This window comes from Rhinolophus sinicus, chromosome 5 (genome assembly GCF_057876585.1).
Source record: "Rhinolophus sinicus isolate RSI-liver-muscle chromosome 5, RSI-T2T, whole genome shotgun sequence".
Lineage (NCBI taxonomy): Eukaryota > Metazoa > Chordata > Mammalia > Chiroptera > Rhinolophidae > Rhinolophus > Rhinolophus sinicus.
The window spans coordinates 31,544,860-31,558,267 of NC_142505.1; the positions used below are offsets into that span (position 1 = coordinate 31,544,860).

Consider the following 13,408-nt stretch of genomic DNA (forward strand, 5'->3'; position numbering starts at 1 on the left):
TTGTTAGTCAGACTTGAAATTTTTTGTTTCAAGTGGCTGATTCTTCACAATTCCAGAAATGAAAAGTTTTGGTTTACATAATTAGCTTAACTAGCTCAAAGTCTTCTTTCTCATATAAGACTTATTTTTTTAAAGCTATTTACCAGCATTGTGTAATTTTAAATACATCATTTTTCTTCCCTTTAAAATGCTATGAAAGCATTGCATGTTAGAATTGTCAAATTAGATACTTAGTTGTTAATTTTCAGGGCTGATTTTCATTGTTTTAAAATATTCATAAAAATTAATTATTATTTCAAGGGGATTTTGGAGTGTCTCGACTCCTCATGGGAACCTGTGATCTAGCCACCACTTTAACTGGAACTCCCCATTATATGAGTCCAGAGGCTCTGAAACACCAAGGCTACGACACAAAGTCGGACATCTGGTGAGTGGGCAGTGGGCTAGTCCAGATGACTTATTCGTGAGTGGGCTAGTCCATCTGCTGCCCTGAAAGAATAATGCATCTGGTTTTAGGCTCATTTACTTACTGCATCTACTCATTTTATTCTTTGAAATACAAGTCATTGTGTGACCAGAGTAAAAAAGGTTTTTGGATTTGGAACTTGATAGATTCCATTAAATTGATTTCAGAATGTCTCTTTATTCATAGATAAATTGGTTGGTTTTGAGTTTTTCTTCTCGAATCACAAGGGAAGGTTCTTAATGTATCATAAATGTAAATTTTGATAGGTTTCTGCTAGCCTACTAAATAAAGCATTTGTAATCCTAAACACTGTGCCTTATTTTCTCTTAAGGTTAACGTCCACCTGTGGGAGAACGTATAGCTACTCTTTATTTTTTTTCTTCTTGTTGCTTTTAAGAATTTTTAAAGATACTAGCTTTAAGAATAAACTTAAATTTAAAAATTTCTGGGGTTTCAGTGATAGATGCATCTGAGATTTTTCAGTTTCTCTGAGCTCTTGTTTCAAAGAAATTTCTCCTTCCTCGTCATGGAACCAGTTTAAATCTCAGTGCAGAAGCCATGTGGAAAATTGTATTCTACGGTGAGCAACAGATTCTATTTGGGGAAATTTTGTTTTCCTTTGAAGAGGAATCTTCCATAATTTGTGGCTTGTTAAGTGTTGAAAGGGCAAACTACCTGAGAGCTTGTTAATTGCATCAATAGTTATTGTATGTAAATAACCTAAGTAATTCTGAGCTTTCAAAGATGAACCATGTGAAAGATTGTGCCTATTTCATTCTTCTCAAGAGGATAAAGAAGAAAGTTATGGACAAAGTAAGGACAACAGAGGAAATGCCTTGGGATTCTCATTAGGGTCATTACTCTTGCTGTTGTTCTGGTGCCCAAGTGGAAGAGAACACTGGCAGGATAAGGTCTGGCTGTGGCATATCCCCATCATCACCAGTGCTCTCTTGTGATTATTCATTTCTAGGTTCTTCAGTGGGTTTTTTCCTTGTTAGCTTGTTTTTGCCCTGGTGACCTTTTCCAACTCACTTATCATCTTCTTCTATCACAGCCTTCCTCTAACCCATCCAAAACAAAACCAAAAACGAATAGACAAAAACACAAAGGTATCTTCAGAAGAATGAGTTTCTTTACGTTTTGTTTTATTGAGCATCTACTCTTTGCCGATGACTGTGTCAAGGCCTTAGGTAAAATATCAAAAGTGATAGGATTCCTACCCTGCAGAAGTTTTCTTGTTCTTATTGGAGTACCTTTCTCCAGATTGAGAAGAATCAGTCTTGGGTTTTGGATTGAATTTAAGTTACATACCTACATCTCTCTTCACACTTAAGTTTTAAAAATTATTATGGACATTTAAAAATAGATTTAAATATATAATTTCTTCATGATTTGAGATTACATTGTATTTCAAGATGATATTACCTTATATCATTTGAATTAAGAGTAAATTAATTTATGAAGCCCATCATTGAAGCCTTTGGAATTACATGTAGCAAGAAAGCTAGTTCTTTTTGACATGTGTCTACATCTGCTTGCCAAATCAAACGTACGTCTCCTAGGAAACTTAGGCAACAGAATCCACAGAGAGAAGAGTAAAGCATAGAGTCTTTTTGTCTAAATTGAGTGTCTGCTTTTTTAAAAAATTGCTCCTAGTATTGCATGAAGAATTATAGGTTTTTGCTATAATGTTTTAGGCTTACAAAAATGATATCTAACTAAGGCAAAACTAACTTTATTTGACTAAGGCAAAACTTAAAAAAGCCAAAATCTCCCAAATATAAGAATGCAGAATTTTAGTATATGTTTTTTGCAAGCATTAGGTCAGTCTCCTTGTGGAGATTATTAGCTATTCAGCAAATACAAGCTAAGGATTTACAGTTATCCTGACTCCAAATAACCACCTTATTTTGCATTTAGTAATTACCCTCGTTATATCTGAATTAAAACAAGCTTATTGGGTAATGAAATTTCCACTGCCAAATCTAAAGTGGAAAGAATAACAGAGAATGATTAATTATGGTGGCAGATACATAAGTGTGATGAGCAATATTTGGGAGACACTCTTAGAAAAATTAGATTGGATGGGGTTGAGAATTTTTTTCTGAATCTCAGTATGTAGTATCTGTTTACTGAAGAATATTTTCTTAGGATTAGAGACACTTGTGAATAATTGATAGGTGTTTTGCTCTAGCACTAATAGCTGTACATATTTATATTTATAATGCTTAAGGAAGAATTGCTATAATACTAATTATATTTTCATCCGTTAATGTTTGCCCATATGCAACCTTATTCTCCTTCTGCAATCTGTTAAATCTTTTGGGATTCATTTATTTATAGCAACCAAGTACAGGAAGTCTCTCTCTTAGAAGTGGGTTAGGTTACAAAAGTTGATAAACAGTTATTTGGAAAGTTAGGATAATTAGGTTCTCTGAGGACAATACTTTGAACATGGCTGGTTCATATAAACAACTAGTGAACACTTTCTTTTCCTACGAAAAAAGTATAATATATGAGTTGGGTTTTTAGGCCAGCTCTTTAAATTGATTTAAACTATGAATAGTTATAATTTATTATTTTGGTAGAGAAACGAATAAAAGACAATACTATTGGAATAATGGTACTATAATTAAACAGAATATTTCATTGTTGGTCTTACCTATCTTATTGTGTGAGATCAATTAGATGGCTCTTTGATGTTATTTTAGCTTTTTAAGCGGAGGGAATGGTAGTGGGAATAGTAGGTGCATTAGAGTGTACTACTGTGTTTCCCTGAAAATAAGACCTTGCCAGACAATCAGTTCTAATGCGTCTTTTGGAGCAAAAATTAATATAAGACCTGGTCTTATTTTACTATAAGATCAGGTCTAATATAATATAACATAACATAATACAATATAATACCAGGTCTTATATTAATTTTTGCTCCAAAAGATGCATTAGAACGGATGGTTCAGCTAGGTCTTATTTTCGGGGAAACATGGTATGAAGCTCTCTTTATTCAGAGATCTGGTATTGGGGGAATGGCTTGGTAGGTGACACTGGAGGGGAATAGTTCACACCCAGCGTTGGAGTCAGGCTTTAGTGATCTTGGGTGGAAATGTCAGACAAAGCTTAGCTACTGGTAGGAGAAAACAGAGAGGAAGCAACAGCTGCGTAGCCCACTAGGAGTAGGACAATATCCTGGTAGGAGAGCATCCCCAGTGCCGACAAGGAAAGGGGTAGGAAGAAGAACAAGGCTATTTCCTTTTCCAGCTCATTTTTCCACGGAATCACCCACACTAGACGGCTGAGAACAATTCTAGACTTTCCTTCTCTCCCACCTCATATTCAGTTGTTAACTGTATGTTATTAATTCTACTGCCTAGAAATCATTGCAACCAATTTTTTCTTCTCAACTTCCACTTCCATTGCCTTACCTTATGCCCTTATCATTTCTCTCCTGGAGTTCTTAAATATCTTTCCTTTTTCTCTAGCTCTCGACATTTAATTCATCATCCATAATGTAACCAGCGCAAAATTTCTTACATAAGGTACTAATTATGTGACTGCTCAGCTCAAAATCCTGCCAGTGCCAAGACAGTCAAGCCCAAACACCTTTGCATAGAAAGTAATCCTCACTTCTTTCTGGCTTGCCTCTCCTGTTACCAACTTTTCCATGTGCACCAACTGCACAGGACAAGCCTGTTTTCTGGGGATGGACTTAGGAAAGAGAGAAATACGGACCAAGTTGGCAGCAGTTCCTATAGCTAATGTGGGACCTGCAAGTGGCTGGTCGTCAACAGCCCCATCGACTGACTCTTGGTGAAGGAAGCGCTGGAGCAAGAGAGCCCTTTTCTCTTACTGCCCGTGCTCTGAGCAGTTCTTGTGAGGGTTCAGAAGCAGCCTGTTGGACAGGGAGTGTGTGCACTTCTAGGGGGTGAACACTGCTGTCATTATTTTCATTCAACAGAAGCTGAAGTAGGAAAACATTTTGGTGAGGTGCAGTAGATTTGGGTATTTGTATATTTTTCAGTGATTACCATGACATGATTTATACAAACCAGGCAGATAATATCAGTCTGGCCTAGTCAATTGTTAAAAAGCTCATGATACAACCACAGAAACAGAACCAGGAATAGCTACTCTCTATGGAGTGCTTACTCTGTGATTGACAGTTAATGTGCTAAGTGCTTTATATACCTAAGTGTATTTGTTACTACAAAAAAATAAGCATACTGTATATAATTTTGTAAACTTTTATTTCACTTAGCGAAACAAAACATTGCTGTGCATCAATAAAATGTATGTACATATCATGTAAATGTTTGCATAGTATTCTATACCTGTACACGATAATTTATTTAACCAAGACGTCAATGTTTCCTTTAAAGATTTTCCCTTTGTCTTTGTCTTTGAGCAACTTTTACCACAGTGTATCTGGGTGTAGATTTGCATTTAGCATACTTGTCATTAGCTGAGTTTCTTGAACATGTAGATTAATGTATTTCATCAAATTTGGGGATTTTTTTAACCATTACTTGAGTATTTTTTCTCCTCCTTTCTCTCTCTCCTATCTTTCTGGTACTCCCTTTATGTGTCTGTTGGTGTGCATCACGGTCTCCCACATTTCTCTCAGGCATTGTTCATTTTTCTTCATTTGTTTTTCTCTCTCTTCTTCAGATTGCATAGTATCTGTCAATCTATCTTCAAGTTCATTGATTTTTTTCTTCTGCTAGTTAAAATCTACTGTTGAGCCCCTCTGGTGAATTTTTTGTTTCAGTTACTGTACTTTTCAATATATTATTCAATATTGTACTTTCCAGAATTTCTATTTGGTACTTTTTAAGCATTTCTATCTCTTTATTGATAGTCTCCATTTGATGTGACATTTTTATCATATTTTATTTCTTTAAACATGGTTTCCTTTAGTTCTTTAACCATATTTGTAATGGCTACTTGGAAGTCTGTGTTAAATCTGAAATCTGGGCCCTCTCAAGTAGTTGCTGTCGCCTGCTTTTTTCCCTGTGTATGAGTCATACTTTTCTATTTCTAGTTTTCTAGACATAATTGGTGAAAACTAGACATTTTAGATAATATATTGTGGCAAATCTGGTCACTTCTTCTCCTACTTCCCTACCTCTCTGGGGCTTGTTGTTTGCTTATTTATTTATTTAGTTACATGCCTGGCTAGTCTAGTGAAATCTATTCTAGTGTGAAATCTCTGGTGTTGTTCCTCAGAGAGTATAGCCTTGGGCATGAGTACAGTTAGCCTTTGGAGGACCATGGTTTTAGCCTGTCTCTCTGACTATGCCTTTCCCTGCTTTCAGTTAAACTGTCTCTGTCGGTATCACGCCCAGCTGTTGGCCTTCAATGAGTACTTTTTGGCTATTTTGAGGTTCTTCTGTTCTTGGGTCCTTCCGTCACGCCATTGATTCCCTCTCCTTCTTCTAACACAGATGCTGATACTGTGCAGGTCACATAGTGATTGTGGTTTGTCTTTACTTGCTTGTATTTTGAGATTTGAGGTGACACCTTGTCATCTCATTTTGTTGAAAATGTTGGCCACGGTTTTTGGTTTTGCTATCCAGCTGTTCTGTCTATTTTAGACAGGAATCCAAGGAAGATCCAGAAACTATGCCTCCAATGTGACTGCCACTTTCCCCAAAATACTCAGAATCACCATTTTAAAAACATCCCTGCATGATTTGTATGCTATTAAAGATTGGGAAGAACTGATAGAGGTTCTGGGACATGATGGGCCCTTAATAAACAGTTGCTATATAATATTGTATCTTAAGTATTAGTTCAAGTAGCCCAATGTCTTTCATTATATTTAAGTGGAGTTTATGTTGATATTCAATTCCACCTAAGTAAAAACTTTTATTTAGGGTAACATATACTAAAGCAAAACCCACTACTCTTGTATTAACTTTTTATTACTCTCTATTTATTCAACTATTTGTTAAATTATGTGTACTCTTTTCTAGATGGATGTCAGGATATCCTCAATTACATCAAATAAAAATATGTATTTATCTAGAAGATCAATAAAGCTTTCCCAACCATGCATTGCTGTGGGGTAGAGTCATGCATCGCTGTGGGGTAGGTTTCTCTTTGCAGAGTCTGAGCAGAATTTAAAGGTTAAATTTAGTTACCTTGAGACAAGACAAAGTTTGAGTTACATTTGCAATTCATTATCAGTCTTTGCTTTAGAAATCCTTTGGACAGTTCTGGCCGACTTGGACAGATGGCAAGTTTATGAAGTTCAGGTATAATTTACTTCACATGTACCTGATCCCAACCTTCGCTTTCACTGCTACATTTACTCCCTCTGGAATTTATTTGCTTACTTCACAGTTGGCTGTATTTTGGAAAAAGAAAAAAAATGCAAATCATAGACTTCTAAATAAATGTACATCTCACTTGTTTTTCAACTTGCCTCTCCAGCCCCCTTCCTCACTTTCATATTGCCAGATTTAAGACCTGGGAATCAAATAAGAGAAAAATCTTCAAAAGAGGATGGAAGTAATGAGTTTGAGGTGATATAATTATTCTCATACAGAAATGTCTGGTTGGAAATTGAAGAAACTAAAAACCATAGGTACATAGAATAAAAAGTATATGTAGCAAATAGATTTTAAAACTCATAACAGGATAATAAAAAATCTTTCACTGCAAGTGTCATGGTAGTTTCTGTAACCTAGTTGTCTCATAGTATTTCAGTTACTGGCATCCATTCCAGGCAGGTGCATTGGGACCATAGCAGGTCTCTTTTCATAAGTTACTGGCTGATAAATGCAGTCTTCTCTATATGCTCAAGTGCAAGGAACTAGCACTGCGTCAAAATGAAATGGGTAACTGGAAAGCAGCATGCCTTCAGTGCAGCTGAGAGGATTTCCAAAAAGGAGAAAAGGGGGTTTCTCCTTTTAATTGATTACTGAGATAGCCTCTAATTGTTCCATAGTATGTTTAGCCATGTAATTTCACATCTTTTTAAAATAATCTTAATATAGTTGATCCTTGAATAACATGGGTTTGAACTGCACAGGTCCACTTATGTGTGTATTTTTTCAATAAATACATATTTTCTCTTCCTTATGATTTTCTTAATAACATTTTCTTTTCTCTAGCTTACTTCATTTTAAGAATGCAATATATAATGCTTACAACATACAAAATATGTATCAATTGACTGTTCGTATGTTACCAGTAAACCTTCCAGTCAACAGCAGACTGTTAGTAGTTAAGTTTTAGGGAGTCAAAGTTGTATGCTGATTTTTAACTAAGTGATGGTTGGCACCCCTAAACCCTAAGTTGTTCAAGGATCAACTATACATTCATCAACTATGGCTCGGGCAGAGCTATCTCTCCATAAAACTAGGGTTTGATGTCATGATCAACTCAACTATGCTTAATAGACCACTAACCCCCTTTTCCTTCCAAGCAACAGAAAAAGCAAAAGCCAAACTTGCCTGCCTTCCTTTTCTTTTGCCACAGAGGGTCTCATTAACTCTGTGCCCTATAATTGCCATGGTCTGATGCCTAGCATACCTGTCTCTCAGGCCCCAGGTATCCTTGAAGGTGGATTACAGTTCCAGATAGGACCTGAAGAAAGCTTGGGAAGTCAGCCCCTGCCTGAAAGGCTTCTGTCAGGGTTAGTCATGATTTTCAACTCAAGAGAGTCATTATTGATCAGAAATGCTCTTATTGGTACAGTCTGGAGAGGTGAGATAGCATAGTTTATATCCCGAGAGCTAGACAGCCTGTGTTGCAATCCCACCCCCTACTCAATATGGAACCTTGAACAATTTACCGAATCTTATGGTTTCCTCATCTGAAAAAATGGGAATGAGAACAGTTCCTCCTTCATTAGGATTGTTACGAGGATGATTAAATGAGTTAAAATACCTAATGAACATAGTACAGTACCTGGCTTATATAGGACACACCATTAAAATTTTAGCTATCATTTTCTTTATCATGATAATTATGATTGTTACCATTTGTATTATTGCTGGAGACGATAGTCTGATCCCAAGACAGCTCAAAATGTCCTGGGTCAAAGATTGTTGCTCCCATCCAACCCTTTAGATCTATTCGGAGCCAGGAGAGATTTTTGGCTTTGTTCTGCTTCTGCCCAAGTCCTGAAGACTCTGAGCCCACGAGGCTGATTAAATCCTCAGAAGAGAGTGTGTGGGGGCTGAGCTACTGATAGCCTTTTACCCCTTTGAACCTGTGAGTTTCATTTCTTTTTTCAGTGTTCAAATTATTATATGTACATTAGGTTATATAGCAGAGTGTAGTCAATGTGAATTTTTTATAAAACATTTTTAAAAACTATTGAATGAGAGCTAATGCCCAAATCAAACAAGCTGATCTAACATGGCACCTTTCTGGACAAATTACTTTCTCTTTCTGAGTTTTGGTTTCCTCATTGATACAATGAGAGTTTGGAATTAGCAAATCTTGATAGTCCCTTGTAGCTTTAATATTTTGTCAGTATAAGAAAACATTCTTGAAGTCGTAATTAGACTCTTTTTGGGGGAAAATAAGTAAGTATATTGGGCAGTTCATCACACACAAATATTTTACACACATCCACACTGGTAAAAGCATTTGGTTCAATTTTATGATTATATTTTACTGGTAATCTATAGTGCCCCCTCTCTTTTTGTTTAAGAAAACTTTTTTATGGTATAACAGGTACTGACTTGATATTGTCTTTTTCATTTTAACCATTCTATTGAGTGTAGAGTGTTTCTGCACTGTGATTTTAATTTGCATTTCTCTGATGACTAATAATGTTAAACATCTTCCCATAATTTGGGGCCATTTGGTGTCTCTTCAAGTCTTTTGCCCATTTTTCTATTGGATTATCTCCTTTTTCTTATTGATTTGTGGTAGTTTTAATTAATTAATTAATTAACTAATTTATTTATTTTTACATATTCTGGTTACAAGTCTTTGATGGATATTTAAATTGTCTTCTCCCACTCTGTATTTTCCTTTTTACTCTCCTAAGGGAATCTTTTCATGAATAGAAATTCATAATTTTAATGAAGTCTGTTTTATCAGTCTATAACTATATTGTTAGTGCTTTCTACATTTTGTTTAAGATGTCTTTGCCTAGCCCAAGATCAGGAAGGTGTTCTCCTGTTTTCTTTTAAAAGCTTTATGAGTGTATTTTTCACAGTTAGATCTACCTATAATTGATTTTTATGCATGTTTATGTTGCCAGATAAGAGTCCACATACAGAATTTTCCATTTGGATATTCAACGGCCCAGCATAACTTGTTAAAATATTATATTTTTTCTCCATTATAGTACAGTATAACTTGTATTAATCAAGTGATTGAATATATGTGGATCTATTTTTGAGCCTCTGTTTTGTTCTGTTGGTCTGTTTTTTTTTTTTTTTCTTTGCCAATATCACATTTTCATGAGTAATAATAACATTTTAATAAATCTTGCTATTTGGTTATAGACCCTCCAAATTTGTTCTTCTTCAGTGGCCTTGGCTACCCCAGTCTCTTCTGCATTTCTATACCAATTTTAGAATCAGCCTGCTAATTACGGCAAAAACATCTGCTAAGATTTTGATTGATGTTGCACTGGGTCTATAGATCATTCTGAAAAAAAATGACTTCTTTGTAGTACTGAATCTTCCCATCTATGAATGTGGATCTATCCTTCTCTACCCCCCTCCTTTTTTTTAGGTCTTCTTTAATTTCTCTTAGCAATGTGTTATGGTTTACAGTGTAGGGTCTTGTACATCTTTCATTGGATTTATTCCTAAGTATTTGACATTTTGTGATGTTAATGTTAATGACACTTTAATTTTATTTTTTAAATGTGTTTGTTGCAGGCTTATAGAAATGACCTTTTATGTCTACCATCATATTGACATGCTTAATGATAGTTTAATGTCTTCTTTTCTATTCTTTATGTATATGTTTTAAAACTTTTTCTGGCCTTATTGTTCTGGGTAGCACCTACATTACAATATCCAATAGAAATAGTGATAGTAAGCATCCATATCTTGTTCTGAATCTCAAAATAAAACCATAAACTATCAATATTTCACCAGTAAGCATAATATTTACTGTATTTTTTATAGCTTTAAAAATCTAGTTAAGGAAGTTCCCTTCCATTCCCAGTGTGCTAAGAGCTTTCTTCTTTTTAAAAACACAAATGAGTTTTGAATTTTATTAGATGCTTTTTCTCTGCATCTATTAAGATGATATAATTTTTTTATTTTCTTCTATAATGAAGTACATTCCATTGATTGATTTTCAAATATTAAGTCAACCCTGTATTCCTGAAATAAAATCTGCTTGGTCATGATATATTATCTTTTTAATATGTCATCATATTCTATTTTATTATGTGTATTTGGATTTTTTGAATCTATGTTCATAAAAAAACAATCTGCCTATACTTTTCCTTTCCTGTAATATCCTCATTCTATTTTAGTATCAAAATTATGCTAATTTTATAAAATGATGACATTTATTAATATTGGTGTTCTTTATTACTTAAATGTTTGGAAGAATTTACCAGTAAAGCCATCTGGCCCTGGTGTTTTCCAAGTGGTAAGTTTTTAAAATATTTTTTAATTATTATTTTAAATAATTACTTACTTCTGTTTAATAAATAGAGGATTATTCAGATTTTCTATTTATTCTTGTATCAATTTGGTAAGTTATATTTTATAAGACTTTTCATTTTACCCCATTTGTCAAATTTATTTGGGAAAAGATATGTTTATAATGTCATCTGAATACTTTCTAATACTTGTGGAGTCTAATATTTTTGTTATACACTTTTCCATTCCCATTATTGTTAATCTGTGTGTCTTTTTCTTCTTGTTTTCTTGATTATTCTTGCTAGAGGTTTATTAAGTTTATTAGTCTTTACTGATTTTATTTTTATTGTTTGTTTAATTTTCATTAATTTCCACTTTTTAAATTTCTTCCCTTAATCTTTCCTGATTTGATTTGCTGTTCTTTTTTCTATCTTTTCAAGCTGACTTAGATCATAGATGTTTAAAGCCTTTTTCTTTGTGAATACATGCATTTAATACTTTTAATTTTGCCATAATAATTTATTTTAGCTGTATTCAATAAGTGTTGATATTTTGTACCTTTATTAACATTCAGGTAACAGTATTTTATAATTTCTGTTGGAATTTTTTATTTTACCTAGGGGTATTTAGATGTGTATTTTTAAATTTTCAAGTAGCTGGATTTTGTGGGTTTCTTTCTCTTTCTGTTATTAATGTCTAGCTTAATTTCACTGTGGTCATAGAATATGCTCTGGAGTTTTTAATTCTTGAACTCCGTTGAGACTTGTTTTATGACCCCGAGTATGGTCAATTTGGAAAATGTTCCATGTACCCTTGAAAAGAATCTGAATTCTTTCATTATAGGGATCCATTTACATTAACTTGTTGATTATGTCTGTTTTGGTCATTATGTTTAGATTTTTCTCTATCCTTAATGATTTTTTTTGTCTGTCTGTTCTATCAGCTATTGAAAGAGGTATGTTAAAATCTTTCACTATCATTGTGAATTTATCTATTTTTTTCTATTAATTCTGTCAATTTTTGTTTCACACACACACACAAACTGTTATTGGGTTTTAGAATTATTATGTGTTCTTAGTGGTTTGATTTCTTTATTATTTCACCATCTTAATATTAGGAGTGGTTCTTGCCTTTAAGTCCTCTTTGTCTGATACTAGTATAGCTACACCAGTAATATTTTGGTAAGTCTTTGCATGATATATCTCTTTCTATGAATTGCTGTATTATTATTTTATGGTTTGTTTCGTGAGCAGTATATAATTTTTTACCCAGCGTAAGAGTCTTTTTAATTGAAATATTGTCCATTTGTTTAATATAATTACTCTATTTTTATTTGTCATCTTATTATTTGCTTTCGATATATACCACTTGTTTTATGTTTCTTTTTCTCTCCTTTCTTGCTTTCTTTTTGTTTAAAATTTTGTGTGATTTTTTTTCCCCTCTACTAACTTGTTATTCACTTGTCAGTTATACATTATTTTACTATTCTTTTGGTAATAACCCTAGCAATTATAACATGCATCCTTGACTTATTATAGTTCAGTTTTACCACTTTTCCAATAATGGCAGGATCTTGAAATACTTTAAGTTAACTTACCCTCTTACATCTTTTGTATTATTTTTGTTATGAAATTTTATTCTACATAAATTTTGAACCCCACAATATATTTTAATATTGTTTTATACAGTTAATACTGACTTATACATAGTCACAAGATTACTCTTTATAGTGTTCTTCATTCCTTCTTGAATTCTTTGTTTCTGTCTTAGATTTTTTTCCCATTAGAATATTTTTTGGTGCTGTCATGCTGGCAATGAATTCTCTCAGTTTCTGTTTGTCTGAAATGTCTTTATTTCACCTTTATTGAAGGAAAGCTTTGTGGTATAGAAATATAAATATATGCTACTATACCACATACCATTTAATAGTCTTATAGATGAATGCAAAATTTATTGAGCTTCAAATAATGTTCATAATTTATAATGTTTATAGACCTTGTTGTTGTAGTCAATATCATGTGATTTCTCCCAATCTCCATTCTTTGTAGCATTCTGTAATGGAAATAGCCCAGAATTTGGAAAGAAAAATACCTTATGAAATTGGGCAAGTCATTTAATTTTTCTGAGCCAGTTTCCTCATGTATAAAATGGGAAAAATGTATAATATTGACTCTATTTCACTGTGAAGTTAGGAGGCTCTGTTGAGATATAGATGAATGTGCTTTGTAATATATAATGTACCAATCTGTTGGAAATTTTTAGTGTTATTATTTACTGGAGCAGAAACATTCTCAGTGTATATATCCAGAATTCTCTTACAAATACACATTTTCATGAACACCCACAGAATAATTAAAATGCTAGTATTCCT

The 13,408-nt window shown here is 33.6% G+C and overlaps 1 protein-coding gene across 7 annotated transcripts in view; it reads left to right on the forward strand.

The window, feature by feature from the left end:
* NEK11 (NIMA related kinase 11) overlaps nt 1–13,408 on the forward strand; it is a 192,454-nt gene that overhangs the window by 67,222 nt on the left and 111,824 nt on the right. For all 7 annotated transcript variants that reach the window (XM_074312832.2, XM_019725963.3, XM_074312833.2 and 4 more), the window contains one exon: nt 301–427. In XM_074312832.2, the coding sequence (XP_074168933.2) occupies nt 301–427 (127 nt within the window). The remainder of the gene's footprint in view (nt 1–300; nt 428–13,408) is intronic.